General features: G+C 50.4%; 2 protein-coding genes across 16 annotated transcripts in view; one reads left to right on the forward strand and one right to left on the reverse strand.

Moving 5' to 3' along the window:
* IQSEC1 (IQ motif and Sec7 domain ArfGEF 1) overlaps window positions 1–3,413 on the forward strand; it is a 337,559-nt gene extending 334,146 nt beyond the window's left edge. For 7 of the 13 annotated variants that reach the window (XM_084765762.1, XM_084765768.1, XM_084765771.1 and 4 more), the window contains one exon: window positions 3–931. In XM_084765762.1, the coding sequence (XP_084621888.1) occupies window positions 3–503 (501 nt within the window). In that variant the 3' untranslated portion in view covers window positions 504–931. Of the gene's footprint in view, window positions 1–2; window positions 932–1,945 lie in introns of those variants that run through there. The other 6 variants (XM_084765775.1, XM_084765765.1, XM_084765766.1 and 3 more) reach the window with 3 other exon arrangements.
* Window positions 3,414–18,670: 15,257 nt separating this feature from the next.
* The window catches only part of SLC41A3 (solute carrier family 41 member 3), a 37,110-nt gene continuing 29,660 nt past the window's right edge, over window positions 18,671–26,120 (reverse strand). For all 3 annotated transcript variants that reach the window (XM_084766157.1, XM_084766156.1, XM_084766158.1), the window contains 4 exons: window positions 24,239–24,318; window positions 22,832–22,966; window positions 20,943–21,091; window positions 18,671–19,633 (listed from right to left, as the gene is read on the reverse strand). In XM_084766157.1, the coding sequence (XP_084622283.1) occupies window positions 19,421–19,633; window positions 20,943–21,091; window positions 22,832–22,966; window positions 24,239–24,318 (577 nt within the window). In that variant the 3' untranslated portion in view covers window positions 18,671–19,420. The remainder of the gene's footprint in view (window positions 19,634–20,942; window positions 21,092–22,831; window positions 22,967–24,238; window positions 24,319–26,120) is intronic.

Genomic DNA, 26,120 nt, shown 5'->3' on the forward strand with positions numbered 1-26,120 from the left:
AGGGCTCCATCATTAGCAGTCCTCACATGCGCCGGAGAGCGACCTCAACACGAGAGTGCCCATCTCGCCCCCCCCAGCCCGTGCCTAACTCCTCCTCTCTCCTGGGTTCTTTGTTTGGGAGCAGGAGAGGGAAGCCCCCTCCCCAGGCCCACCCCCCGTCAGCCCCTCCCCCAGCACCCCCTCATGCCCATCACCCCGGGCCCTCAGAGGGCCCACTGCATGGGCACCATGCACAGTACTGCCATGCGCAGCAGAACCCACCCCCCTATCACCACCACCACCACTACCACCCACCTCCCCACCTGCAGCACACCCACCAGTACCACCACGGCCCACACGGCGGGCACCCCCCATATGGGGCCCATGTGCACAGCCACCCACCTCTGCCCACAGCTCACCCTGGTCATGCAGGGCATGCAGCCCATCACCATGGGCAGCCCCCTGCCCCACCACCCCCTACCAGCAGCAAGGCCAAGCCCAGCGGCATCAGCACAGTCGTGTAGACAGCATAGGCAGCCGCCTCCCACACACCAGACACATGAGGGCCTACCAGGCAACAGCCTCAGACCGGCCCAAGGCACTGGTGTTTTCCTTCCCTCTGCCCCCATAGCATGGGTGGGCCCATGGGCTTGCCTTCCATGGAGCAGAGCTGCTACTCCAGCTTAGCCCTGGCACCCAGTCCTCCCTCGGCCCGAGGCTGGGCCTCAGCCACCATTGGCCTTGAGATGGCACTGACCAAGGAGAAGTGGAAACTGCCTCCCACCCTGTCAGTCCTCAGCCCCTTACTCTACACACATCTGAAAACCTAACCTAGCAAAGAAAATAGGAGCTAGAAAGGTCAGACACAACAGAACCAACCCCCAGACTGGCTGTGTTATTGTTCTGTTATTGGCAGAGGGCAAAATAATAATAATAATAAGTAGATCTGATATGGGTGATGAAAATACGTAAGTAAACTTTATATAATATAAATATATAAATATATAAATATATATATATACATACTGTATAGGTAGTGTTTGTGTGTGGAAGATAAGCATTTCATCCACAAAGCTAGCACTAGGGACCTCCTAAGGACTGCCACCTAACTGGCAGGAAGTCAATCTAGATAAATGTGTGAGTAGACCAAAATCCCTGCTAAAACAAACCCAGATCCTTCCATATTTTCATACGAAGAGACTCCCTCTAGCCTGGCTGAAACCTTACACGCTCATGACTCACTGTGCCAAGTAACACAGCACCTGACTGTCTAATACCCCTCTCTGCTCTGTATAGCCCCCTATTTTATTAACAGAGTACTATCCTAAGTAACCAGTATTATAACTGCTGTTATCTCCAGTAAGCAACTAGGCAAAGCGCAGTCACCTCTACCCTAGCTCTTGGGCAGCCAGTCTAAAGCTGGCTGTCTCAGGACCTCAGCCTCTCAGATCCCTAGACACTTTATACTGGCTGCCGTAACTTTGAACTCCCATGATCTACATTCCTTCCCTCTGTACATGATGAGCCACACTCCCCCTCCCCCACAATCCTCCCAGGGCCCACATGGCAGAGGGACCCATCCCCAACACAGTGACCACTCATCTTCGTTAACCCAATGCCATAACTCCCTCATCCAGTTCCCAGCCCCAGCAGGCGGGTGGCGTGAGCGCTGGGCGGCCCAGGGCAGTGTGTGTGTCCCGTGTTGTGTTCTGAGTGGCAACAGCGATCACTGTAATTCCATGCAGCCATGTGCTCGTGACCCCTGTGTCATCACCGCGCCTGGCCAGTGAGTGCTTGGCCCCAGCCAAGTGAAGCCCCCACTGCCTCTCATGGTCCAGTGAGCTGCCAGGCCCCACATGCCCCAGCTGTGTTCTTGTCGCTTCCGTGTGTGACACCATGCACTCCCCTGGGGCCACATGCTGCCCACGTTCCCGTGCCTGAGTCACCCACGGGCTGTACTTTACAGTTTCAGCCCTTCCAGCCACCACAGCCTCCAGTGCTGTGCTCCTAAGCCCAGGACCTGAGGACTGCCTGTGGCCTCTGCCTTCGCGGAGGCCCTTTCAGAAAGGAAGGAGCTGCCGCCTAGAACTTTGTGAGCCAGCGGGGCCTGCCCAACCACAAGAGATCAGGAGCCTGATCTGGCCCATTACCACCCTGCTGGCCTGCTGGGGTCACCCATTTCCCTTCTGTCACCCCCGTCATGTCGTCATCGTTGAGGTCACGTACCAGCAGATCTGCAAACTGAGCACTTTGAATCTCTGCAGAGAGCAAATCCTGCAACATGGAGGTCAGCCTTCTTGTCTCACAGTGGCTTGGCCTGCCTGCCCCATCCTCTCTTCGGCATGGCTCATCTTTCTCTCGTCATCTGCACAGAAAGAGAACTGATAAGCATAGTGTATCTGACTGGGGCCAGCTGGTGAGGAGCTGCCTGCCTCATGGTGCCCCGAGTCCCTTGCTTTCCTTATGATCCATGCACTGTCTGTCCTCTGTTGAAGGGCGCTGTCTGACAAGGAAAGAAAACTGCTGCATGTCACCTGGCACCAGTCATGTGGGGCTGTGCTCTCTGTATTGTACATTTACAAAATACACCAGTGTTACTGTTGGCAAATAGTTGGAGTGGTAACATTAAATATACCGGCTTTTTTTCCCCACCCTCTTCTGAGCCAGTGGTAAGTCAGCCGTGAGCCCAAGAGTGTTGTGAAAAAGACGTGGCTGCTAGATACACTTTCACTCCTTTTGAAGGAACACCACTCAGGAACAAACCTGAAGGCAGGCCCAGTTTATCTGGTGGAGTGGGACAGGGCCTCCTCGTCTCCACAGTCTCTTGCAGTCAGTCCCCTGGCTAGCCAGAGCGCTGGGCTCCTCCTGTGCTACCTTCCAAGTGTCCTGGAGACAAGCTGAGGATAGTGGGGTAGGTTCTAGGGACCAGACTTCTAAGCATGCTTAGTCTTCTTTTCTGGGTCCCAACTCCATGGCTTATTGGGTCAGGGTGATGAGACTCTGCAATTCTGTGGTGTTTTCCGGACAGAGAATTATCTTCAGAGAATGTGGCTGGGCCTGCGAGTTACAAAGCAGAACTAGCTTGGAAAGCACAAACCACTAGCATACTGGTGTCCCATGTTGCCTGTTGTTCAGCCAGGGCGTCGAGACACTCTGCTCCTTGTCTGGGGAGAGGAGAGGCAGGAAGAGGCAAGGCCCCTGAGTATACACACTTCCTTTCACCACTGTCAGGATGCACGTAGGGCCTTCTCTAATGACACGAGTCATTCTGGTCATCTGTGGAACTGGCAACAGATGGGATACCTTAAGGGAGGCAGCTGTGAACATCATAAAGGGCTTTCCAGGGACAACAGTGAAGTTGTGGATTTGTATTTTTTGACGCTCCCAAGTGAGTTGTATAGTAACGTGAAAATAAAGTTCACCTTAATGTGCCATGAGTGTGTCCCCAGCCACTCAGTGTGGAGCATGCTCTTTAGTGCATTTTAAAGCCTCCTGGTTTGTTTTGTTTTGTTTTGTTTTGTTTTGTTTGTTTTTGTTTTTGGGTTTTTTTTTGGTTTTGGTTTTGGGTTTTTTTGTTTTGTTTTGTTTTGTTTTTTTTTTGTTTTTTTTTTTGCTTTTTTTTTTTTTTTTTTTTGCTTTTTTAAGGGTCAAACATTAGGGCTTGCATCTTTGCTGCTCAGAGACCTAAGAGCCACTCTATCCCTGTGTGGTGGGGGAGGGGGCTGCACTTTGAGGAAGGCTCAGCCAAGTTATAACTGAGCCTGGGGTCCTTTGGGAGATCCCATAAGTCCTGTGCCTGGCTCAGGGTCCCACTTCCTCACCATTCTACTCTGGTCTCTGGGGCTTGGTCAGAAGATGATGTGGACAGACTTGTCCTGTCTGGACACAGCTTTCCCAAAGACCCTTGACTAACCACCTGAGGGTGCTTCTGAGAGAGTTGACTGAGGAGCCAGGAGTGTTCAGCAATGTCCCTCTCTGCAAACGCTGGGGCTTGAGACTCTCACTGAACTGGAGAAGAGATGGGTAATAGTAAGTTCCAGGGGCTGAGAGCAACATAAGGGAAGGGGGGAAGTAAATAAAAACCTAGGGAACCCAGTCCCCAGATATTTAAGAGGGGCTGTGACTCAAGGCAAACCCTGCCCATCCTCCACATTGGTTAATGTGATGTATGAAGCTGGCTTGTGTGGGCTATCATTTCTTTGCCCAGGCTATCCCTAGCCCAGACATGCCCAGAGGAGCCTCTGTTGGTCACCTTCAAAGCCGCCATACTCATCCACATGGAAGTGAGCACGCTTATCTGTGCAGTCTGTGTCTGCAGCAGGGTGTCTGTCCATCCTGCTCCGGACCATTCTGGTCCCCTTCCCAAGTTAGACCTGATTCATTCAGGCTGCAGGCTATGGCTCTCTGGAAGGGCTGAGCTACAGAGCGAGTTTCCCAAAGCTGTCCTGGCCATTTGTCTCCCTTGGGGAAAAGGGTTGTGCCTGACTGTAGGCCAGCCTAGAGCTAGACTGGACAAAATGCCCCTGACAAATAAGCTCATGTCGGGAGATGGGGATGCTGGGCCACCACCACTAGCAGTTGTGTCCAGAATGTGCCCTTCCTCATGCTCTCACCATCCTCAACTGTGTGTCCAGCCCCTGCCACCCTTGCCAGTACAAAGCATGACTAGGGAGACATAGAAGACCTGGGGCAGGCATTTAGTTTTTTCCTGCTCCAGCCTCTCAGCCCCAGAAGTATACGGTCGTACCTCTGGCTTCAGCAGCTCTGTGCCTTACACATTTCTTCCTAGAGCTCTGCATGGCCCCACGATCCTACCAGCCTTTCCTCTCTGGACTCCTTTGCAGGTCCTCTGGGATGGGCAGTTTTTCACAGAGCTATGAGATGCCCTTGGAGGCCAAGTTAGGCCCATCTTTTCCTGCTCTTCCTAGGCCATGTCACAGAGCCTATAACTCCAAAGTGGTGTTTCTTGACAGCAAGTGCATCATGTGCTGTGAAGGCCGCCTACCTTCACCTCTAGTGTAGGTTCATGCGTGTAAGGCTTCTAGAGAAAGCTTTTCTTCCCTCTGTTCCAGTTAAAGCAATATGACCAGAGTCATAAGGGAGAAAAACTCCCATTTAGATCTGAAAGATACCCAGGCTTGATGGCATAAACTTGGAATCCTGGAATCCAAGAGGCTGAGGCAGGAAGGGTGCCCTGAATTCACGGCCAGCCTGGGTTTTGGTAGCAAGTATCTCAAAAAGACGAGCCAAGGCCAAGCACAGCAGGGCATACCTGCAGTCTCAGCACTTGGGAGGTCAAGGCAGGAGAACTGCCACAGGTTCAAGGTCAGCCTGGGCAACATAGTTCCAGGGCTACATAGCAAGAGTCTGTCTATAAAATAAGATATAAAACCAATCAGCAGTCCAGAGATACCCCATTTAAATCTGAAAGGTGGGCTACTGCAATTATCATAGGTCACCCTCAGAGACACCAGGGAAGATCACATAGTGCATTAAAATAACAGGCAGCAGAGGCCTCCATACTTGGAGTTTCCCATGGCCTCTGTGCTCTATCCTGGAGGAAACAACAGGCAACTCCATGTGCAGCTTGGCTATGCACAGCATTCAGGAGAGCAAAAGCCACAAATAGCACAGGTCAGCGGGAGGACAGTCCCATGAGGCCAGCAGAGTCCAGATGAACCTCCACATCAAAATACAATCAAAGGATACAGTGGGAGAATGCTGCTGACCTCAGCCAGCACCACAGAGCCTGAAAAAGGCCCCTCATCTGTAAAGGCTGTAAAGATGAGGAGTCAAACCTCCACAAGCAAGCTTTATCATGGGGTTTTGCCTGCTTCCTGATTACAAACCCAAAGAAACATGTGAACACAGACAGGTGCAGAGGTCAAACGTGTGGGATCTGAGTTCAGCTGCCCAGCAGCCATGCAGAAGGTGGGCATAGGGTTACTCATCTGCCCAGCATTGCAGAGGAAGGGACACAGACACAAGTGGACCTTCAGAACTCAGGCAGGCCAACCTGGCCAAATGGGTGAGCTCCATGTACAACAAGACACTCTGAAAGGATCCATACCCGTATGCACACACCCACATGAACATGCTCCTACTCCATAGACACAGAACAGCAGAAGGTAACTATAAGTCAGTCTGTCTGTGCTGGGTGTTGTTATCAGTGTGACAGCACCCAGAGTCACGTGGAAGAAGAACCTCAGTTGAGGAATGACCTGGTCAGACTCACCTGTGGCCATGTCTGTGTTAGACAATATTGATTGATGCTTGATATGGGAGAGTCCAGCCCACTGTGGGCGGCACTGTCACTCTGCCTGTGGTGCTGGGCTGAATAAGAAAGTCATCTGAGGGCTGGAGAGATGGCTCAGCAGTTAAGAGCACTGACTGTTCTTCCAGAGGTCCTGAGTTCAATTCCCAGCAACTACATGGTGGCTCATAACCGTCTATAATGTGATCTGGTGCTTTCTTCTGGCTTGCAGGTGTCCCTGCAGGCAGAACAGTGTGTGTGTGTGTGTGTGTGTGTGTGTGTGTGTGTGTGTGTGTGTGTGTGTGTGTGTGTGTGTACATATATATATTTAAAAAAAAAAAAAAGAAAGTTAGTTGAGAGAGGAATCAACCAGGGAGCAACTTAAGAGGCATTCTTCCCTGGTTCCTGCTTCCATTTTCTGCCTTGAGTTCCTTCCCTCAGTGACGGGCTACCATCTGGAAGTGTAAGCGGAAATAAACTCTTGCCCCAAAATTGCTTTTGGTCACAGTGTTCTATCACAGCAACAAAAAAAGTAAGCAGAGCCCATCCCTTTATGACGCTTAAGTAAACAAGCAGGAATTTGAAGATAGTCAAAGCCAAAGCACCAGCCCATTGTAAGAAAAACTGAAGGGGGAAAAAGCGTCACCTCAGGAACAGTAAAGCCGTTATCACCAAGGGAAGAACTGATAATTGAAAGGAGCCAAATGAGTGAAGCTAAAGGGAGGAATCTGAGATCAGAGCACAGCTGAGACATGGGGACACCTGGCGGTCTGTAGCTGGTGTCCCTGAAGGAGAGCCATGAAACAGTGAGCTAGAACAGCGCCATAAAGCCACTGTCCTGAGCAGTCACCTCACCAGCCTGCAGGAGTGGACCGGGATTCTCTCATGGAGAGAAGGTAGAAAATCATCGACCTGGTTTTTTTTGTTTGTTTGTTTGGTTGGTTGGTTTTTGTTTTTCGAGACAGGGTTTTTCTGTGTAGCCTTGGCTGTCCTGGACTCACTTTGTAGACCAGGCTGGCCTCGAACTCACAGTGACTGGCCTGCCTCTGCCTCCCAAGTGCTGAGATTAAAGGTGTGCGCCACCACGCCCTGCGTAATCATTGACCTTTGAAGATACAGAGGGCATCGACTGAACCACCAAATAGTGAAGATGGACTGGCACTGTGAGATAAAGAAACAAGAGTGAGGAGACTGTGGGCAGCCAGCACACTCGGATAACCCCTGTGACGGGTGATGGGGTGTGGGTTGACTGGGCTGAGGAATGCCTACATGACTGGGTTTTTTCTGGGTGTCCTGAGAGAATTCTCAAAAAGGAACCAACATTTGACATGGTGAAAGCCTGCAGCTGATCTGCCTTGCCCTGACAAGGCGCCATCAACAGTCCATGGACAGCCAGGACACAGCAGGTGAGACCAAACTTTGGCCTGGCTTCAGCTGGAGCACACATCTGCCCTCAGACAGACTCCAGATTCTTGCATCTGGAATTCTGCATCTTACTCCAGAGACACCTCCCAGCCAAAGCTCAGGACCATGAGTCACACACCTCAGGCTCCCCATGGTCTCAGGCATGTGGTTTACAGCTGTCCTGGGTCTCCAGTCTGCACGTGCCACACCATGTCTCAGGCCCTCAAGTATCACAAACCAATCCCTTTAATAAGCCCCCTCCCACACATCTCTGCAGGCTCCGGAGACCAGGGCGCCCTGTAGGACAGCAGAGTGGAATAAGTGCACAATTTAAAACAGCAGCCAAGCCACTGTGTCTGCATGGAAAAGAGCTCAACTCTCACCAAAAGGAACATGCTGTAGGATTTGCTTGTATCTTATCATATGTTTGCCAAGTAATTCTGATCAAGACCTCAAACTCAGTGACACTGAGCACTTGGGATCAGGAGATGCTGAGCCAGTGAAGTGGTTTCTATATAACCATGAGGACATGAGTTCAATAGCTAGAACCCACAAAATATTAAAAAAGTAAATAAAAATAAATTTTAAAAAAGCTAGGCTTGGGCGTGTGTGCTGGGGAAACTGAATGAAGCATAGGTCCCTGGGCACTCACTGGCTAGCGGACTTGGCTATTTGGTGAGTTCGTGAACAGTGGAGGGCCCTATCTCAAAAACAAGGTGCACGATACCTAAGAAGTGACACTTGAGTTTGACCTTTGACCTCTACGTGCACACGTGTATGCGTGCAACACACACATACACCGCATGCATTCATTTCCAAGCCGTGCACCTGCAAGCTGATGGGGGTTCAACAGGTTTGGACTGGAGTCTCCTTTGACCTGTTTGAGACCTATCCCGAAGGGCAGCTAGCACCCCGAGACCTCAGTTGTGACTCTCCATTTAAACTTCCGCTGGCCACATTGAGACTGTGGTCCAATCCTGAAGTCAAGGGTTGGGGCAGTCATCCAGCTTTCTATGAAATCGTGACAGGTGTGGACTGGAACTCCATTCAGTCTGTGCTGGATCAGAGAGCCAAACCCAAACCCAGCCAGTCCTGCCCCTATTAGGTACACATAAGGTGGTCTGTGGAAAGGTTTGATAGCCCTGGCTGCCCTGGGCTTGCTTTGTAGACCAGGCTGGCCTCAAACTCACAGAGCTCTGCCTGCATCTGCCTCCCGTGTGCTGGGATGACAGGCATATGCCACTGCACCTGGCTTAGAATCTTTTTTTTTTTAATGGTGCCATCTGGGACTGGCAAGATGGCTCAGTGGGTCAAAGCCTGATGCCAAATTCAATCTCCAGGACCCACAAAGCGGGGGGGGGGGGGGGGGGCAGGGGGAGGGGGGCAGCTCCTGAAAGTTGTTTCTCTGACCTCTACATACACACTGTGGCACATGCACACCACACACACACACACACACACACACACACACACACACACACACTATAATAAAAAAGAAATACCATCAGTTAAAACCTAGCTCTTTAGAGAAACAGACAACACTGTAGTTGAGCAAGTGGCAAAGAGAGCACAGAGGCAGAAGTGCAAGGCAGGAGGGACATGCAAGCAGCAGTATTCTTTTCAACTATGATGCTACTTTAAATGACCTCATGCAGATAAATGTAAAAACACTGATGAAGTGGACAGTGGGCCTCAAGTAAACAGAAGAGAGTGAGGTTCCATAGACTCCTGTCAGAGGAGCAGAGGATACATTCAACCTTCAAGTCCTTTGTGTTTTGTGGGGGAATGTCCCCAAACTTAAGAACCACATGGTCTCGATGCTGTCAGCTTGTTTCTGACCCTAGCAGAGGGGCACATCAGTGTTTTCCAGGCTTGGTCAAAGTTGCTAGAACACACATCTACAGAGCAGCCATGCAGAACTGCCCGTCAAGTTACAGCGAACGTCAGTGAGAACATTACAAACAAACCAGACCAAACCAGCTTATTTCAATAATGCAAGAATGGTTTGATATTAGAATTTTTTGGTAAAAATCACACATGCGCACACACACACACACACATATACAGAAACACAGACAGACAACCAAACACACACACACACACACACACACACACACACACACACACAGGGGGCCCTGCTGTTAAGGTCAAAGTCTGGTATTTCCAGATAGCCTCTGAGCTTGGTACAAGATGACAGACTCCCTTTCTCAGCCAGGTTCCCTCTATGCCTGATCTGGGGAACCCCAGATCCTCTAAGGAACATCACATACTCACATAGTCCTCAGGGAGATTACAAGCCCAGCCTTTTCCTGATAAGAAACTCAGTATGCACCTGGGCATGGTAATGAGATGTCTTAGTGTCTTGGCTTTCAATCAATGACCCTTGACCATACCTGAAGTTCTTCCCCCACCCATAGGATAATTAACTATTACTTTCCCCCTCTAATGATAGGGCTGTTTTGTTACGTGTGGATGAAGTATCCCTGGCACCCCTAGCCCAAGTGAATCAAACTCATCCACCCTCAAAGCCCCTCCCACTGCCCAAAGTTTATAAATAACTGTTTCGCACAAAATAAACAGGCTGCCATCATCTTTTCCCCACGACTATCTGAAGCGTCATCATTTATCCTGGGTAAGGAAGGGTCCTCCTCCTCTGTGAAGAATTTGTTGCTGGACCCTCCGGGCTTGGCTGTTGGCCAGGCAGCCGCGCACTACTGGCTGCTGGGAGCTTCCGCCATTCGCCACTCACTAGCATGTCAGCACAGATCGCTGCCAGCATCTTTCTAGTGCCACTCTGCCAACCATGGTGCCCTGTGCTCTGTGGGAGGAAGCAGCTAGCTGTTCTTGGAGCAGCCATTTTGTCCACCTGAACAAAACTGGGCTCCAGCCTCTGTCTCTCTCGGTTTCAGAGCTTAAGGCAAGCCTCAGTTACCGACGTGTCCAAGTCAGGCTGGGCCTAGCTTGGGTTTCTGAAGCCCTTCGTTCCTTGACCCTCTGCTTTACCCTTTTCCACCCAGAGTGTGCACTTCTGGTTTGGTGTTTGACAGGGCCTGAGCTTCCTGCAGAGTACTCAACAAAGCCCAGGCTCCTGACAGACATGGGACCATACACACACCACCAACAACAGCAACAGCAGCAACAGCAGCAACAACAAAAACTCTTCAACGAAAAGCAAAGCCTGATCCCTAAGATGCTAATAAATGGACATGTTCCCCATATAACAAACCAGCACTGAAGACAGTGGCGGAGTGGAAAGTGCAGTCTGCACTCACAGGGAAGGGACAAGGGTGACACTGGCAATGGTCTGAATGTGTCCCTAGCCCACACACGTCTACCATCTCACCACCCTTCTATACGGAAAAAAAAAAGTTTCTAGACATTTCCAAGTGGCTACGGGACAAAACTGTGCCCCGGGAATCACTGCTGTGGGAGTAAAAGGCCAGGAGGGAGGGAGAGGACCGAGGCCCACTACACTGAGCTTACTTTGTATTTGATTTTCAACTTGCAGGGGTGGCTGAGGAGCCTTATGCCCATCTTACAGATGACACATTGAATCTAAGGTCATGCTGTCACCAACTACACAGCAGAACTAACCTTGACCCCTTGGCATGAGGGTACATACAAGAGAAGGTGCTCCAGCCGGAAGACAGGCTCCTGCTGACACCTCACCCTGGGCCACACTGAAGTTTTAACCTCTTCTGCCCAGCTTGGGTTTAGCCAAAACACTTTCCCGCCTCTTCCTTTTATATGGCGAGGGAACCAGCGTCCTTTAAAAAATATCAAATAGAATAGGCCCTTCCTTCCCCACTTTGAAAAAAATCAAATAGGCCCTTCCCCCCTGAAGAGCATGAGTATGGAGGCAGGGACGAGCTAACGGGGTGCAGCTGGGAAGTGGGCGTGGCACTCTGAAGCAATGAGGAGCCAATGCTGGCCACACTACTGGGCACAGGCAGCATAGCCAGGCTCAGTCAGCACAAAAGCCTGATCCCAGCACTGGACTCTCTGACCAGTCTAGAATCTTCCAGGCCAGGAACATTCTCCCAATCTCCCCCGGACATGGCAAAGTGACTGAACCCTCTCCTTCTGAGGAAAGTTTAAAATCACCTTGACCCTCCCCCCCCCCCCAAGCAATAGTGAGCACCTCAACACAGAGAAGGAAAAGCTGGGTGGGACAGGTGTGCATGCACAGATGGACACATCCCTATGTGTACACATGCACAAACACGCATCACGCATACACGTACACAGTGCACACTCACACAGAAATAGATCCTAAGGTTTCGGTTCTAAAGCCTGACACCTCTGTGCCTTCAGCTTCCACCGTTGTCCTGGCCTAGGCCAGCTGGCACAGACAGACTCCAGGGCTATCCTCAGTGGCACAGACAGAGGCCGGCCTCACTCAGGCTTTAGCCTTTGGACAAGGCCAAGCAGCCACAACAGCAAGAAAAGCTCCCCCTACTGGTTTGCTGTCCAAACTCCTACTTAGAATGTCAGCAGGCAACAGTTCAGTTGTAGGCTTAAGAGAGCAGCTGTACTCACTCACAAAACCACTGTCTTCAGCAAGAAAACTCTCCCTTTCCCATCAGAGGCCTCCTGTGCTGATGAGCCTGTCTGTCCTGTGAGTGCAGGTCTCTGTGATCCTCTGACTGGTAGGGAGTACAGCTATTTGCATTTTTGTTTTATGTAAATAATTCACAGAGTGTGTTCTCTATGGACAGGGAGTAATGCAGGAGCCATGGGGGTGGATGCTACTAACTGGCTTGTCCCTCATGGGCTGCTCAACCTGCTTTCTTATACCATCCAAGACCACAGGCCAAGGGGGTAGCTCCACTCACAATCTGGGCCCACACACACATCATCAACTGAGATGCAGCCCAGGCTTGCCCACGGGCTAATCAGGTGGGGGCATTTTCCCAAGGTTCTCCTTTACCAAATGACTTCAGTTTGTGTTGAGTTGACACAATAAACCAGACAGCACAATTGACCCATTATCAACTTGACACACAAACACATAACCACTCAACCAGAACCTTTTCTTTACCATGTCTCTCCAAGATGGCACATTAACATTACTATCACAGTATAAAACATTGCAACCTTTAAAAGTCTCACAGTCTTTAAAATTTCAAACATTTTAAGTATTCAATCTCTTTAAAATAGCCAAAGCTTTCTAAAATATCCAGAAGTACTTTGAAAGTTCAAAGGCTTTCCATAGTTCCAAAGTCTGTGGGATTCTGTAAAAATTTAAAAAAAAAAAAAAAGTTACTTACTCTCTTACTCCAAGAGGGAAAAGCCAGGCACAGACACAATCAGATCAAAGCAAAACCAAAATCCAGAGGTGGAAAGCTCAGTGTCAGGCGGAGGGACTCACAATCTCTGGGCTCCAAAGAGCTTACCTCAGTACGCACAGCTTGTCTCGAAAGACCAGATCAGCTCGACTCCACAGCTGCTGCCACCCTTGGCAGATTTTCATCTCCACGACTCGGCTTTACCTTTGCCAGTCTTCACTTCTGGGGTGACACCGCTACTGAGGCTTCGCATTTGCCAGTGGCCTCTCCCAGTCTCTCAGGGTGCCAAGCCTCAGCTGCTCTCCATGACCCCTCATGCCGTCAAAACCAGTTCCACCTGGGAAGTTTTCACATGTCATCAACACAAGGAAGCCTTGGGCTCCTTTGAACCACAGCTTTTGTGTTCCGACCCTGAGGAAATCTTCTCATGTTTATGATCCTCAGTGATTCTGGTCTCTTCTTAACTACGGCTGATTCTTCAGCCCCAGCTGGCCAGCATCGGTTGTCCCAGCGAAGCAAGTTTCATTTTACTGGCGTTAATCGCGATCAGTTCTTCGGCCCCAGACAGCCGGAACTTCAAATTCTTTTTGCTTTGTTTGTTTTTGTTTTTCAAGACAGGGTTTCTCTGTGTATCCTTGGCTGTCCTGGACTTGCTTTGTAGACCAGGTTGGCCTTGAACTCATTCGGCCTCCAAGTGCTGGGATTAAAGGCGTGTGCCACCATGCCCGGTCTCAAATTCTTAATTTAAAAACAATCAATCTGAGCACCTGGGAGGCAAAGGCAGGCAGATCTCTGTGAGATCGAGGCTAGCCTGGTCTAAAAGTAAGTCCAGGACAGTCAAGGCTACACAGAGAAGCCCTGTCTCAAAACAAAACAAAACAAAAAATCACATAATAAAGTCTCTGAAAAAACTCTCAAACTTCCCTATGAAGCCTCACAAGGCAGGCCCCTGCCAGCTACACTGCTCTCAGCGTTATTTCCAAGCTCCTGCAGAATGCCTCACCGATCTCTCTACACTCAACAGCTTCTTTCCAGCCCAAAGTCCAGATGCTTCACAGTGCTCCAGAAAACACAGCTAGGCCTGTCCCAGCCTGACCCCGTGAGCCGATGCCAACTTCTGTCTTAGGATTTCTGTTGCTTGCTTACTGGTTTATGCCTCCTGGCTTGCTCAACCTGCTTTCTCACAGCACCTAGGACCACCTCTCAAGGGTGGCCCCACCTACACTGAGCCAGGCCCTCCCACATCAATCCTCAATCAAGAAAATGTACCACAGGCTTGCCCAAAGGCAAATCTTGGTGGGGCATTTTCTCAATTGAGGTTCTATCTTCCCAAATGACTCTAGCTCATGTCAAGGTGACAAAAAACTAGCCAGTTTCCTATAACACAATGACCAAGAATTGGAAGATGAAGTTTACCTAAACAGGCACAGCCGATTAACCTCAGGCTAGTAATAAAAAGTTAGGCCGGGGGCAGATGGAGGGATTAACAAGATGGAGTCAGCTGTCCTGCTTACAAACACCTGGCAGAACAGGGGTTAGAATCTAACATTTCACACATGCTGGGCAAGCACTCTACCACTGAGTGTTATCTCCTGCTTTTTAAAATTACTTTTAAAAATTTATTATTCATCTATTATTGATTTGAAGGAGGTACAGTGCATGTGTGTAGGTCGGAGAACTTGGGGAAATTGGTTTTCGCCTTCTATCATACAGGTCCAAAGAACGAACTCAGGTCATCTTCTCTGCTGAGCCACTTCCCTGACCCCTTTTTTCCACTTTAAGACAGGGTCTTGCTAAGTTGTCCAGGCTGACCTTGAGCTTGCAATTCTCTAGCCTCAGATTCCCAAATATCTAGGGTCACAGGCCTGAATCACTCGGACTGAATTATTTTAAATGTTTTATTATTTTGTTCTAAACGGTATTTTATTTTTAATTATCTTTATAACATCCTCTGTGAGTTTGAGTGTGTGTGTGTGTGTGTGTGTGTGTGTGTGTGTGTGCGCGCGCGCGTGCACGCGCACGCATGTACCTAAGGAAGCCAACAGAGGGTGTCAAATCCTCTAGAGCTAGAGACATAGTCAGTTGTGGGAACAAAGCTCAGCTCCTCTGGAAGAGCTGCAAGTGATCTTAACCACCAAGTCGCCTCTCCAGGCCCTTAAACCTTTTATTTTGAGGTGATTTTGAATGTAGGAAAAGTTGCTACATAGTATTGAGTTGCTGCAAACCTTTTGCTTGGGCTTGTGGGACAGACTATAACCGAGCCACGGTAATGTTATCAAAGCTAAGACATCTCCAATGGTAACAGCAGCCGCACTGCTGCAGTCGCACAGGCTTTGTGTTCTCTCCTGGTGTCGACACTGTGTTGTCGTGTCTTTCATCTCCCTCAGGCTATAACTGTTTTCCAGGCTTTGTTGGTGGTGGGTGTGGCCCTTAGAGAATCCTGGTTCCTTTGACTGAGGCACAGTGTCTGAGCAATATTGAAAAGAAGCCATGTACACGCTGGTGAGGACGTGAAACCACTGGAACTTTCTGCACTGAGGTGAGACTTAACATCCTGGCAAATAGCTGGGCACCATCCGTGTCAAGGCATGTGCACGCAACATGGAAGTTCAACAAGGAGTGCCTGCAGACACCATTCTGTGGCAGCTAGTCTGCATCCATAGATGTCTATTCCTTTGTGTGCATCACTAATTCCAGCCCCCGGGAGGCTGAGCTGGGATAATGCAAATCCCAGGCCTGTCTGGGATATGCAGTAAGATCTTGTCTTTAAAAAAAGAAAGGGAGAGAGGCAGGCAGATCTCTGTGAGTCTGAGATCCAGCCTAGTCTTCAAAGTGAGTTCCAGGACTGCCAGGGCTCCACAGAGAAAACCTGTCTCAAACCAGCCCGAATGAATGAATGAATGAATGAATGAATGAATGAATGAATGAATAGACAAGGAAAGGGGTGAGCTAGAGAGATGGCTCGGTGGTTAAGAGCTCTCATTTTTGCAAAGAACCCAGGTTCAGTTTCTTTTTCTTCTTCTTCTTTGTCGTCGTCGTCTTCTTCTTCTTCTTCTTCTTCTTCTTCTTCTTCTTCTTCTTCTTCTTCTTCTTCTTCTTCTTTTGTTTGTTTTTCGAGACAGGGTTTCTCTGTGTAGCCTTGGCTGTCCTGGCCTCGCTTTGTAGACCAGGCTGGCCTCGAACTCACAGCAATCCACCTGCCTCTGCCTCCCGAGTCCTGGGATTAAAGGCGTGCGCCACCACGCCCAGCCAGGTTCAGTTTCTTATATCCACATGGAGGCTCACCACCTCCTTAGGCACCAGGAATACACATGGTGCAGACATACATGCAAGATGTCTCTGGAGGCATCTCTTCATGTGGGTCCCAGCTCAGCTCTGTCTGGATGGAGCACTGGTCCAGCAGGGGACAGGGTTTCATGGCCTTCGTTAGTCAGGCCCCCTCTTCCCTTCTCTTCTGGGAGAGCCACTTGCTGACCGATGCCCTTCGTCCCCTAAGGTCAAGCTAAACGCTCATCAAATACTGAAGGTTCTGAGGCTTCTGTCCTGTGGGTCCCACACCCCCAGTTCACCTCTGGCCACATCTGCTTAATCCAGACCCTCTCAGGTCTGCATCTCCCTTAACAGCAGCCTCAAGACAGTTTGGGCTCCTGTCTCACTCACCTCTCCACCACACACAAGCTGACTGCATCATTCAAATTTTGGAAGCTCCTGCTCAGCAGCTGTAGGGCTTGAAGGGTAAGAAGCCTCGCAAAGCCTGTCTCCTCTTCTCTGCTGAGGATGGTCAGAGCCCACCTTCTTAATAAATGTGGCTGTGCCACACGTTTTAATATATTCCTTTTTTTTTTCTAATGACTTCTTGTGTGGCCCTTTGAATGAGAACGGCCTCCACAGGCTCATATATTTGGATACTTGGTCTCCAGTTGGTGGAATTATTTGGGAAGGATTAGGAGGCGTGGCCTTGTTAGAGGAGGTGTGTCACTTGGGGGTGGGCTTTAAGGTTTCAAAAGACCAAGCCATTTCCAGCTAGCTCTCTCCATCTCTTGCTTGTGGATTAAGATGAATGCCCTCACATACTGCTCTAGCACCAGGCATGCCTGCCTGCTGCCATGCTACCTGTCACGATGGTCATGGACTTTAACCCACTAAAACCGTCCCCCAAATACACTCTTAAGTTGCCTTGGTCGTGGTATCTTTATCACAGCAATTCAAAAGTAATTAAGACCATTTGTTTATTTTTGTTTGTTCTAGACTATGGAGATAGACACAAAGCAACTTTGTACAATCTTCTTATTCAAGTTCAAAATAAGTCATAAAGGTCAGATCAGTTTGCGGCACCCATGTCCTTTGGCCCAGGAGCTGCTAAGAATGCACAGTGCGGTGGCCAAGAAGCTCTGTAGGAGGAAGGGAGCCTTGAAGATGAGGAGCGAAGGTTGGCCACCCTGGGAGCTGACAGTGACCAACTGAGGCCAACAGCAAGTGTCAAAGTAGATTCTCCTACAGCTACCAAGAAGTCACCAAAGAATTCAGCCCGATTGTTCCATCAGTCAGCACTTGAGATGAATTAGGAATGTGAATGGTTGCTAAGTGGGCACCTCAGGAGCTGCTAGAATTAGACAGTGGTGTGGTTTGGGGCTAGTTCTTTGCCACAATAAAGAACCATTTCTCAACGGATCACGGCGTGTGGTGAAAGTGGAGTGTCTAGAGCAGTGCTCCTCAACCTTCCTAATGCTGTGACGCTCTGATAAACATGTTGTGGTGTCTCTCAACCATAAAATTATTTCATTGCTACTTCATAACTGGAATTTTGCTGTTATGAGTTATAATGTAAATATGATAATATGAGCCCCAAAGGGGTCATGACCCACAGGTTGAGAATCACTGGGCTAGACCCAGAAAGATTTCCTAAAGTCTATCTTGTATCGTACCTAGGGAAGGCTATGGTTGTTGTTTGGAGACTGCTGCCAGTCTAATCTGTCACTTTCTCAATCCGGTGAAACCATTACACCTATGACAAGTGACTCCATGAGACACCAAACACCTCACCACTTCCAGCTTGTACCGTCACCAGAAAGGGCGTGGTTCTCCTCCACATCTGACTGCACGCCACACAACCAACGCTTCTGACGTTGAGCAAGCCGAGCGTCAGTGTGTGGCCTGGTCCAACACACCCACCCTCCCTCTTACTGAACAAAGATGCGTTTGAGGCGAGTTAGGATTTAAAATTCAGTCAGAAAACTAATATGTAAACGACCGCACTCAGCATGTACAACGGAAGCTCTGCTCTCCTTACCATATTATTCTACGGCTCCATCTGCTTCCTTCACAGAACTGATGAGAGCCAGTGCTCAATGCCTCTGTGACATTGACTGTCTCCATCAGAGCCTCCGCACAGAGACTCTGCCCAGGTAGCCTGGGGCCTAGCCCACACTGGTGCTAGACAGTCCCCAACCTCCTTCAGCCATTCGCACTCTGACTTGGCTCTGTGCCCACAAGGACGGAGACCTCGTGGGCCATCAACTTGCTCCCTGGGCCCGGAACTTCTTCCTGAGATTGGCCAATGGGAGACAGGCTGGAGATGGAAGGGCACAGCGTGGGGTCAGTGCCCTTTCTTCCCTTAAGCAGCTGGCAGGTGACATGCACATTCAACCAAACCCTGAGAAACACTGCCCTAGAGAGATGTCATCTCCTGCTCGGAGACTGAGCCTCACAGCATCCCTGACAGCCTTGAAGGAAGCAGGACACCAAGTGCAGGGTCAGCTATGTTTTATTATACATCTCTTGATTGCCAGAACCGGAACAGAAGGTTCTGCTATAAAATAGAGGGGGGGAAAAAAAGGAAAGCAGCCACAAGATTAAATGCTAGGGTACAGATGAAGGGTATGCAGGGCCTGCCTGGGGTGAGGGGCATGGTCCCTAGGCCGAGAGCACTAGCAGTGTGGGCCTAAGGAGCTGAGTGAGCCCAGTGATGGCAGCTAAGTCAGGACATAGACAGTCCTGAGACCTGGGGATGCAGAGGAGTTTCATCCTGCTCCATCCAATCCATGTTGCACCAACAGGCTTCTTTCTCAGTGTCTTCAGGTTAGAAGAGCCTGTCCGACACACACACACACACATACACACACACACACACACACACCATACACACACACACACCACACATACACACACACACACCATACACACACACCACACACCACACACATACACCACACACACACAGCCCATACACACACACAGCCCATACACACACACACACACACACACACACACACCAGGCACATATATTCACTCATACACTTGCAAGCACAGCTCCTGATGTCAGGGCTCCACCTCAGGCTCAGCTACCAACTTCAGAATCAAGGTGTGTGCTTGTCTCCCTGGTGGACTGATGCCCAGGTAGATGTCTAGCAGCTTGAAGCCTCGGCAGGAGAACAGCCTGCCAGACACTGTGGGCTTGAGGGAAAGTTCCATGGAGACCTCCAGGTGGCAGGCTCCGTCAGGGAGGCACAGAAACCAGCTCTGAAACTAGCTCTGCGAGACCAGCTTTGGCCCTCAGCAGCCAGTCCAGCATGAAGCACAGTGCTAGGAGGCTAGTACCCAGCAGGTCCCCCAGGCCTGTGAGGTAGGGTATACAGTGGTTGTCAGGATCCAGGGCCTGGTGCCAGGTCAGCCGAACCATCACTTCTGCCATGTACAGCAGGATTACCACCTGCCAGAAGAGCAGAGAGATGGAAAAAAACAAATCAGAAGCCCAAGAACACCAGCCAGTTTCCAGAGACACTACCAGGGCAGACAAATCGACCCCAACAAGTTCTCTTTCTCCAGCTTTGCTTGGGGCCTGCAGTATCTTAGACATGGGCTAGGAATCTGGATCCCACTGCAGTGGCATTGAAGTGGGGTGAGGACCTTTCTAAGCAGCGGCCTAGTTAGATAGACTTAAACTTCTTGTCTGACTCAGTTCTCAAAACAGGTCGTCAACGAGCAAGGCTGGGCCGTTGCTGCTGACTGGCTGCTGACACTCACGGCTAGTTCCTGGTCCAGTTTCCCACACCTGTCACATGCTGGTTGGACCCCCCAGAAACGTTAAGTGTGAGCAAATCAACTTCTTTTATTTGTCAGCTACCCAGGCATACAGAAGAGGGCAGGGTAGAGTCTAAAGAATACTGCGAACTGGTGGCGCACACCTTTAATCCCAGCATTTGGGAGGCAGAGGCAGGAGGATCGCTGTGAGTTCAATGCCAGCTTGGTCTACAAAGCGAGTCCAGGGCAGCCAAGGCTAACACAAAGAAACCTTGTCTTGGAAAAAAAAAAGGGGGGGGGGCGGCTCTGGACTCAACTATTAAATGCTTTTCCTACCAGTTGGGTCCTTTCCTGGCCTCTAAAGTGCTATAGGGACCTGCTACCACTCACCAGCCAGGACCCTCCTTTGTTGAACCCCTCCCCCTTGGAAGGCTTGGTGAGCCCCTCAGGAGGTTTCCAGGGAGCGGTCCACAGTGTCTATAGGCCTCTCTGCTGATACTCTTAAGCCAGCAGGGACATTAGCCAGTTGACGTACCAGAGGTGCCGAGTGGCCACTCTCAAAGCAGCAGCAGCTTAATCTCTTTCGCATTGTCCACACGCCGCCCTGCCTGGAAGGGAGGCTACACATGCCCTTAAGCACCGTGCAAAGCAGGGGCTTCTGTGAGGGGGTGGACAGCCAGCTCAGCCTCCTCCACAGATCACCAGCTGCTCTCCCAGCATTCTGTGTGGCATGTGGAGTGCAGTGCCAAGTGAGCGAAGTACGGGGTTTGAGGTGCCAACCACGCAACATGCAGTGTGCGGTGGAGGTGCGGTGGGAGGTGTGTGGGCGGCACACGGCACGGTGGCCTCTGTTTCTAGTCCACGCCGCTGGGCTTGAGCATGTCGGCTGCATCTTTGTCTCATGGGAACTTTTCTCAGTTATCTCCCACAGGACAAGGAGCTCTGATGTTGCCTGAGAAGCCATGAAGGTTGTGTGTCTCTGTCACTGTCACCCTCACCTGGATCGTGCCTGCCACCACGTACAACACCACGAAGGTCTTGCTGCTTGTCACGGACTGGCCTTCCACCAGGCAGATGAGGTAGAAGAAGATCAGATGTCCTGGGACCACCAGGAAGAGCAGGACTCGAGCTGACACAGAATTGATTTCTAGAAAGGATGAAACGCAGAGGATCACAACACCCGCCTACTTGGCAAAGAGGCCACTTTGGTAAAGGAAGAGTCCCCAGTGAGGCACCCGGGTTCTTTCACCTACAAACACCTATGATGCGGCACACTCTATTAAGTGGGAGCTCAGCTGGCCTTCCCTTCCTTGAGGGAAGAGATTGGAATCATGTAAGTGGCCCAATTCAGAAGGTCAGAAATACCAAAACAAAACAAACAAACAAAAACCCCTCAGATCAGGAAGTGTGTACAAGTGGGATCAGCTCCCCTGAAGACTCCTGGATGAAGAGGACATAGGCTGAGGTGGAGGAGAGATTGTGGAAAGAGCCTGTGGTGCCTGTGGAGTGTGATACTCGCAGGCCCCTGGTGGCTCCTCCTACCTCGGCCCTGTCAGTGCAGCTGGGCCATCAGCGAGCTCTCAGCTCTGGTTTCCTCTGTTCTCTGAGTTTAAGGGTCGTAGTGAGCGTGCTTCGCCCCGCCCAGGCCCAAAGGCAAACCCTTGGAAACTACAGCAAGTGAATGTAACCCCCTTCTCAAACACAGTGGTACAGTAAAAGTCATCTCTGTCCTCCTGAGACAGTCAGGAAAAGACACGGAGTCACAGAAGTCACACGTCAAACTCAGAAACCCCAGGAGCAAAATGAACTACAGGACTCAGAGCTAAGGCGGTTTTGTTTGCTTTTGGCTGTTAGGATAGAGTGTAGCTCGGTGACACAGCATTTGCTGAGCATGCTCAAGGCCCTGGGCTTCCATTCCAAGCTCCACAGAAACCACTTTGGGGGGGCGGGGAAGAGGAGGAGGGTATCATATAGCCCATGATGGCCTTCAGATTTGATCCTTCTGCCTCCACCTCCTGAGTACCAGGATTACAGGTGTGGGCTACCATGCCCACTTTTACATGCTGCTGGGACTCGAACACAGTCAATTGAGCTACACTCCCAGGCAACTCGTGTGTGTGTGTGTGTGTGTGTGTGTGTGTGTGTGTGTGTGTACACGCGCACTCATGTACATACTACATGTATGTGCATATTATCCTCAGGAGCTATCTGTTAGCTTTTCATGGTGTCTCTTATTGACTGGCCTGAAGCTCACTTGTGGGGTGAAGCCAGCTGGCCAATAAACCCCAGGAATTCACTTGGCTCCGCCCCCCCAGCACTGGAGTCACAAGTGGGTGTCACCATGCCTGTTCTTTGCGGTTGCTGCTGGGTTTTGCTGTTGTTGATGTTGGGTTTTAATGTGTGTTCTAGGGACTGAATTTGGGTCCTCACACTTGTACAGTAAGCATTTTCTCCTGACCCGGCCATCTCCTCAGCCCCAGATCGTTTTTTTTTTTAAAGCATGTAAAGAAAACCTAAAAGGGAAGCTGTGGAGTGGGTGAATACCCGGCATTTGTGGCTTGTAGGAGCAGAGTGCCAAGTGGGGCAGCCGGGCTGAGCACTCAAGACAATTTGTAGGGAAACTATGTGTGAACGGTAAGAATTAAGTAAATGCGTGATGCATAAATAACATAGGAGAAGGGTTTCTAATTTGTAAATGGTGTTAGAAAACATGGGGGCATGCACGTGTGGTCACCACTACTTGCATAGCTGAGGTGAGAGAAATGCCACCTGAGCCCAGGGGTTCAAGGCCAGCCTGGGCAGCATAGTGAGACCCATTACAAACGTTAAGAACAAGGGGCGTGGGGAGTAAAGAAGGGCACGTGGCCTCAGCAGACAGCATACTGACCCGAGGAGCAGAAAGTGAAGCATGGGTTAGGCCAGAATCTTTTCATCTGGACGGGGAGGACGCCAGGTGTGCTCCACATGTGCAGGTAGGTGGAAATGCGGCTGGTCTGAATGGCCACCAGGTTGCCACCAACACCTGTGAGGAGAGAGGGCAAGGCACGCTCCAACCTCTGGCTTCTAGCTCTTTTATCTCCTCTTTCCTTGCCACTCAGCTTTGCTATGCACCCAGCGATGGATGTCTTCAGGGGGAGGGGCATGGTATATAGACTGGCAACAGGACCGGGCTACCACCAAGAGCCCAGAGGACCAAGAGCATGTCCGCACCCTGGAATTCTGAGACATCTCGCTGAGGCTGTGATCCCTGCAGGATGGGATGGTCCAGCTGGACACGGCCTTCTCTTGGGAGCTGGCAGAGGACAGGCCTGTCCCTGACAGGGGTCCACAGCCCCACAGGACCTTTCTCTAGCTAGGCCAGGGACACCCAGGGTCTGAGATCAGCCACACGGGTGGTCCCAGGGAGAAAGACGTTGACCTGCAGGCAGAGGGTGGCTGGATGTTTATTCCTCTGGGCTATACACAACTTTAAAAAGAAGAAAGCGAAGACATGAGTTATGTTTTATAGATCCGGCTCTTTACCCCAATTCACTGTCTCTCTTAACCTGTCAGCTCCCTGGTGACCAGAATCCAGCTTCCACAGCTACCACAGCTGGAAGGACAGAGCAGGTAGCACTTCCTTTAGGCCAGCAATGGCCTCCAGCTGGCCCCATTGCCCATCTTGCTTGCCTGACATCTCTGCCCAGCTAGGAGAAGAGTCAGGGTGTGGGCAACCCAAAGCCTGAAGACCAATGGCAGTAAGGCAATGAAAGAAAATCAGTCAGTGCAGGACAGCGGGGAACTGTGGGGGCTGAGTGCCACACAGGTAGTGCTGGCTGGTACCAGATCCAGAGAGCAAGAAAACCCACTCCTGTTGTGAGCTTTATTTTTAAGGTGAAGACAGAAATCTGGAGTCTCCTGTGTAAATGTCTGAGTTTTAATAGCACCAATGACTCTAAAATAAACTAAGAGAACCTTGCCTGGTGCTCACACCTGTAATGTCAGTGCTTGGGAGGCTGAAGTAGGAACATCATCACCGTGGGTTCAAGGCCAACCTGGGCTACACAGAGTTCCAGGGAAGCCTCATCTACAAAACAAGACCCTCTCAGAAATGGTAAGATAGGTGCGCTCCATCCCTCACATGCTCTGGGGTCCCTTCAGATCCTTTGCCACTAAGAAAATCAAGCCTGACAGACCCTATAGGCTGTGCAAGCTCAGCTTGCCCAGCCACCTCAGAAACTGAGGCTACATGCTGGTGTTCAGTACCCACCTACCTAGGCCAGGGTCCCCAAGAGGAGCAGTACCCAGGACTCACCACATATGACGGGAGTCAGGACAGCCATGCCTTTAAAATGATGTTTAGAGATGGTTTTGCTCAGGATGAGGCCTCCGAAACTGGGGAGAGAATGGAGCTGACATTAGAGTGGCACGCCCAACTGCCCACTGGCCACGCCCTGGGCTTGGTAAACGCCATCTCTCTCCTGCACAGAATGTCTGTTGCAGCCACAGAACGGACCGTCCTGGTCCCAGTCAAGGTTTCCTACCAGAAGACATGGTGGACCAACCCCTCAGCCCTCCAGATACCACCAGCAGCTATGCGGGGACAGGGACCAGGGTGAGAACTGTTCCCCTGGGGCCATGATGAGGGACTCTGAAGCCTACTGTGCTGAGTGGCTTTTGTCAACCTGACACAAACTTAGACACATCTGGGAAGAAGGATCCTTAATTGAGAAAGCATCTCAGTCAGACTGGCCAGGAGGCAAGTCTGTGGTGCATTTTCTTGATGGACAACTGATGCAGGAGGGCCCAGCCCACAGAGAGTGGTGCCATCCTTGGACAGGTCATCTTGGGGTATATAAGAAAGCAACATGAAGCCGGGCATGGTGGTACACGCCTTTACTCGCAGCACTCAGGAGGCAGAGGCAGGCAGATCTCTGTGAGTTCGAGGCCAGCCTGGTCTAAAATGACTCTAGGACAGCCAGGGCTACACAGAGAAATTCTGTCTTGAAAAACGAAACAAAACAAAAACCCCAACAACAACAACAACAACAACAACAACAACAACAACAACAACAAGAAGAAAGCACAAGCAAAGGGGGGGCAAGCCAGTTAGCAGGCCCCTGCTTCAGTTTTTATCTTCAGAGTCCTGTTTTGAACTCCTGCCTTGACTTCTCTTAGTGATGGGCTGTGATTTCTAGGCTGAAATAAACCCTTTCCTCCCCAAGCCATTTTTGGTCACTGTGTTCTATCACAGCAATAGTGACCCTAAGATGCCTGCGCAGGGGTCTCAATACAATCAATGTCCCATAGTATAGGGACCACACGGAGCTGGGTTGTGTGCCTCTCACTTGCTCTTCCCAGCTTCAGCCCTCCCAGCTGACAGCACTCCCGTGAGAGATTCAGAGAGCACAGTGTGTGAGGCTCGCTCATACCAGAATGCAAGTGCCATGACAAGGCCAGGCCAGCCAGGGCTCTTAGGAGGGAGGAGGTTGCTGGGCAATTTGACTGCATTAAGAAACACCTGTAAACGGAGCACGGTGGCACATGCCTGTCATCTCAGCACTCAGGGAGGCAGAGGCAGGCGGATCTCGGTGAGTTCGAGGCCAGCCTGGTCTACAAAGGGAGTCCTGAATAGCCGAGGCTACACAGAGAAAGCCTGTCTCAAAAAAACAAAAACCAAAAAAACAAACAAAAAGAAGAAGGAGAAGAAGAAGAAGAAGAAGAAGGAGGAGGAGGAGGAGGAGGAGGAGAAGGAGAAGGAGAAGGAGAAGGAGAAGAAGAAGAAGAAGAAGAAGAAGAAGAAGAAGAAGAAGAAGAAGAAGAAGAAGAAGAGAGGAAGGAGAAACAGGGAGGTTAACACTTACACAAAGCTCAATGCCCTTTTCCATTACATACTGTACCTTGACCTCCTACACAAAACAATCTGGAAGATACTGCAGATTGAGGCCCTGCCTTGCCATGTTGCAGTCTTACTTTGGTCTACTATGTCTTCTCTGAGCCACTGTGTGTGGGAGGCATGCAACTTGTTTTTGACTTGCAGAGTCTAGTGTCTCAGAAGAGACCTTGAGCTTAGATTGCTGGGTGGTGTGGGAGTTGTTAGCACCATGGAGGATGCTCGACGTTAAACTGCACACATTTCGCACTGTAAGACAGAGGTGAGATTTTGGGAATGACAGCGGGATGTTATGGCCTGAAGT

This window comes from Acomys minous, assembly GCF_964271855.1.
Source record: "Acomys minous genome assembly, chromosome: 17".
NCBI classification, from domain to species: Eukaryota; Metazoa; Chordata; class Mammalia; order Rodentia; family Muridae; genus Acomys; species Acomys minous.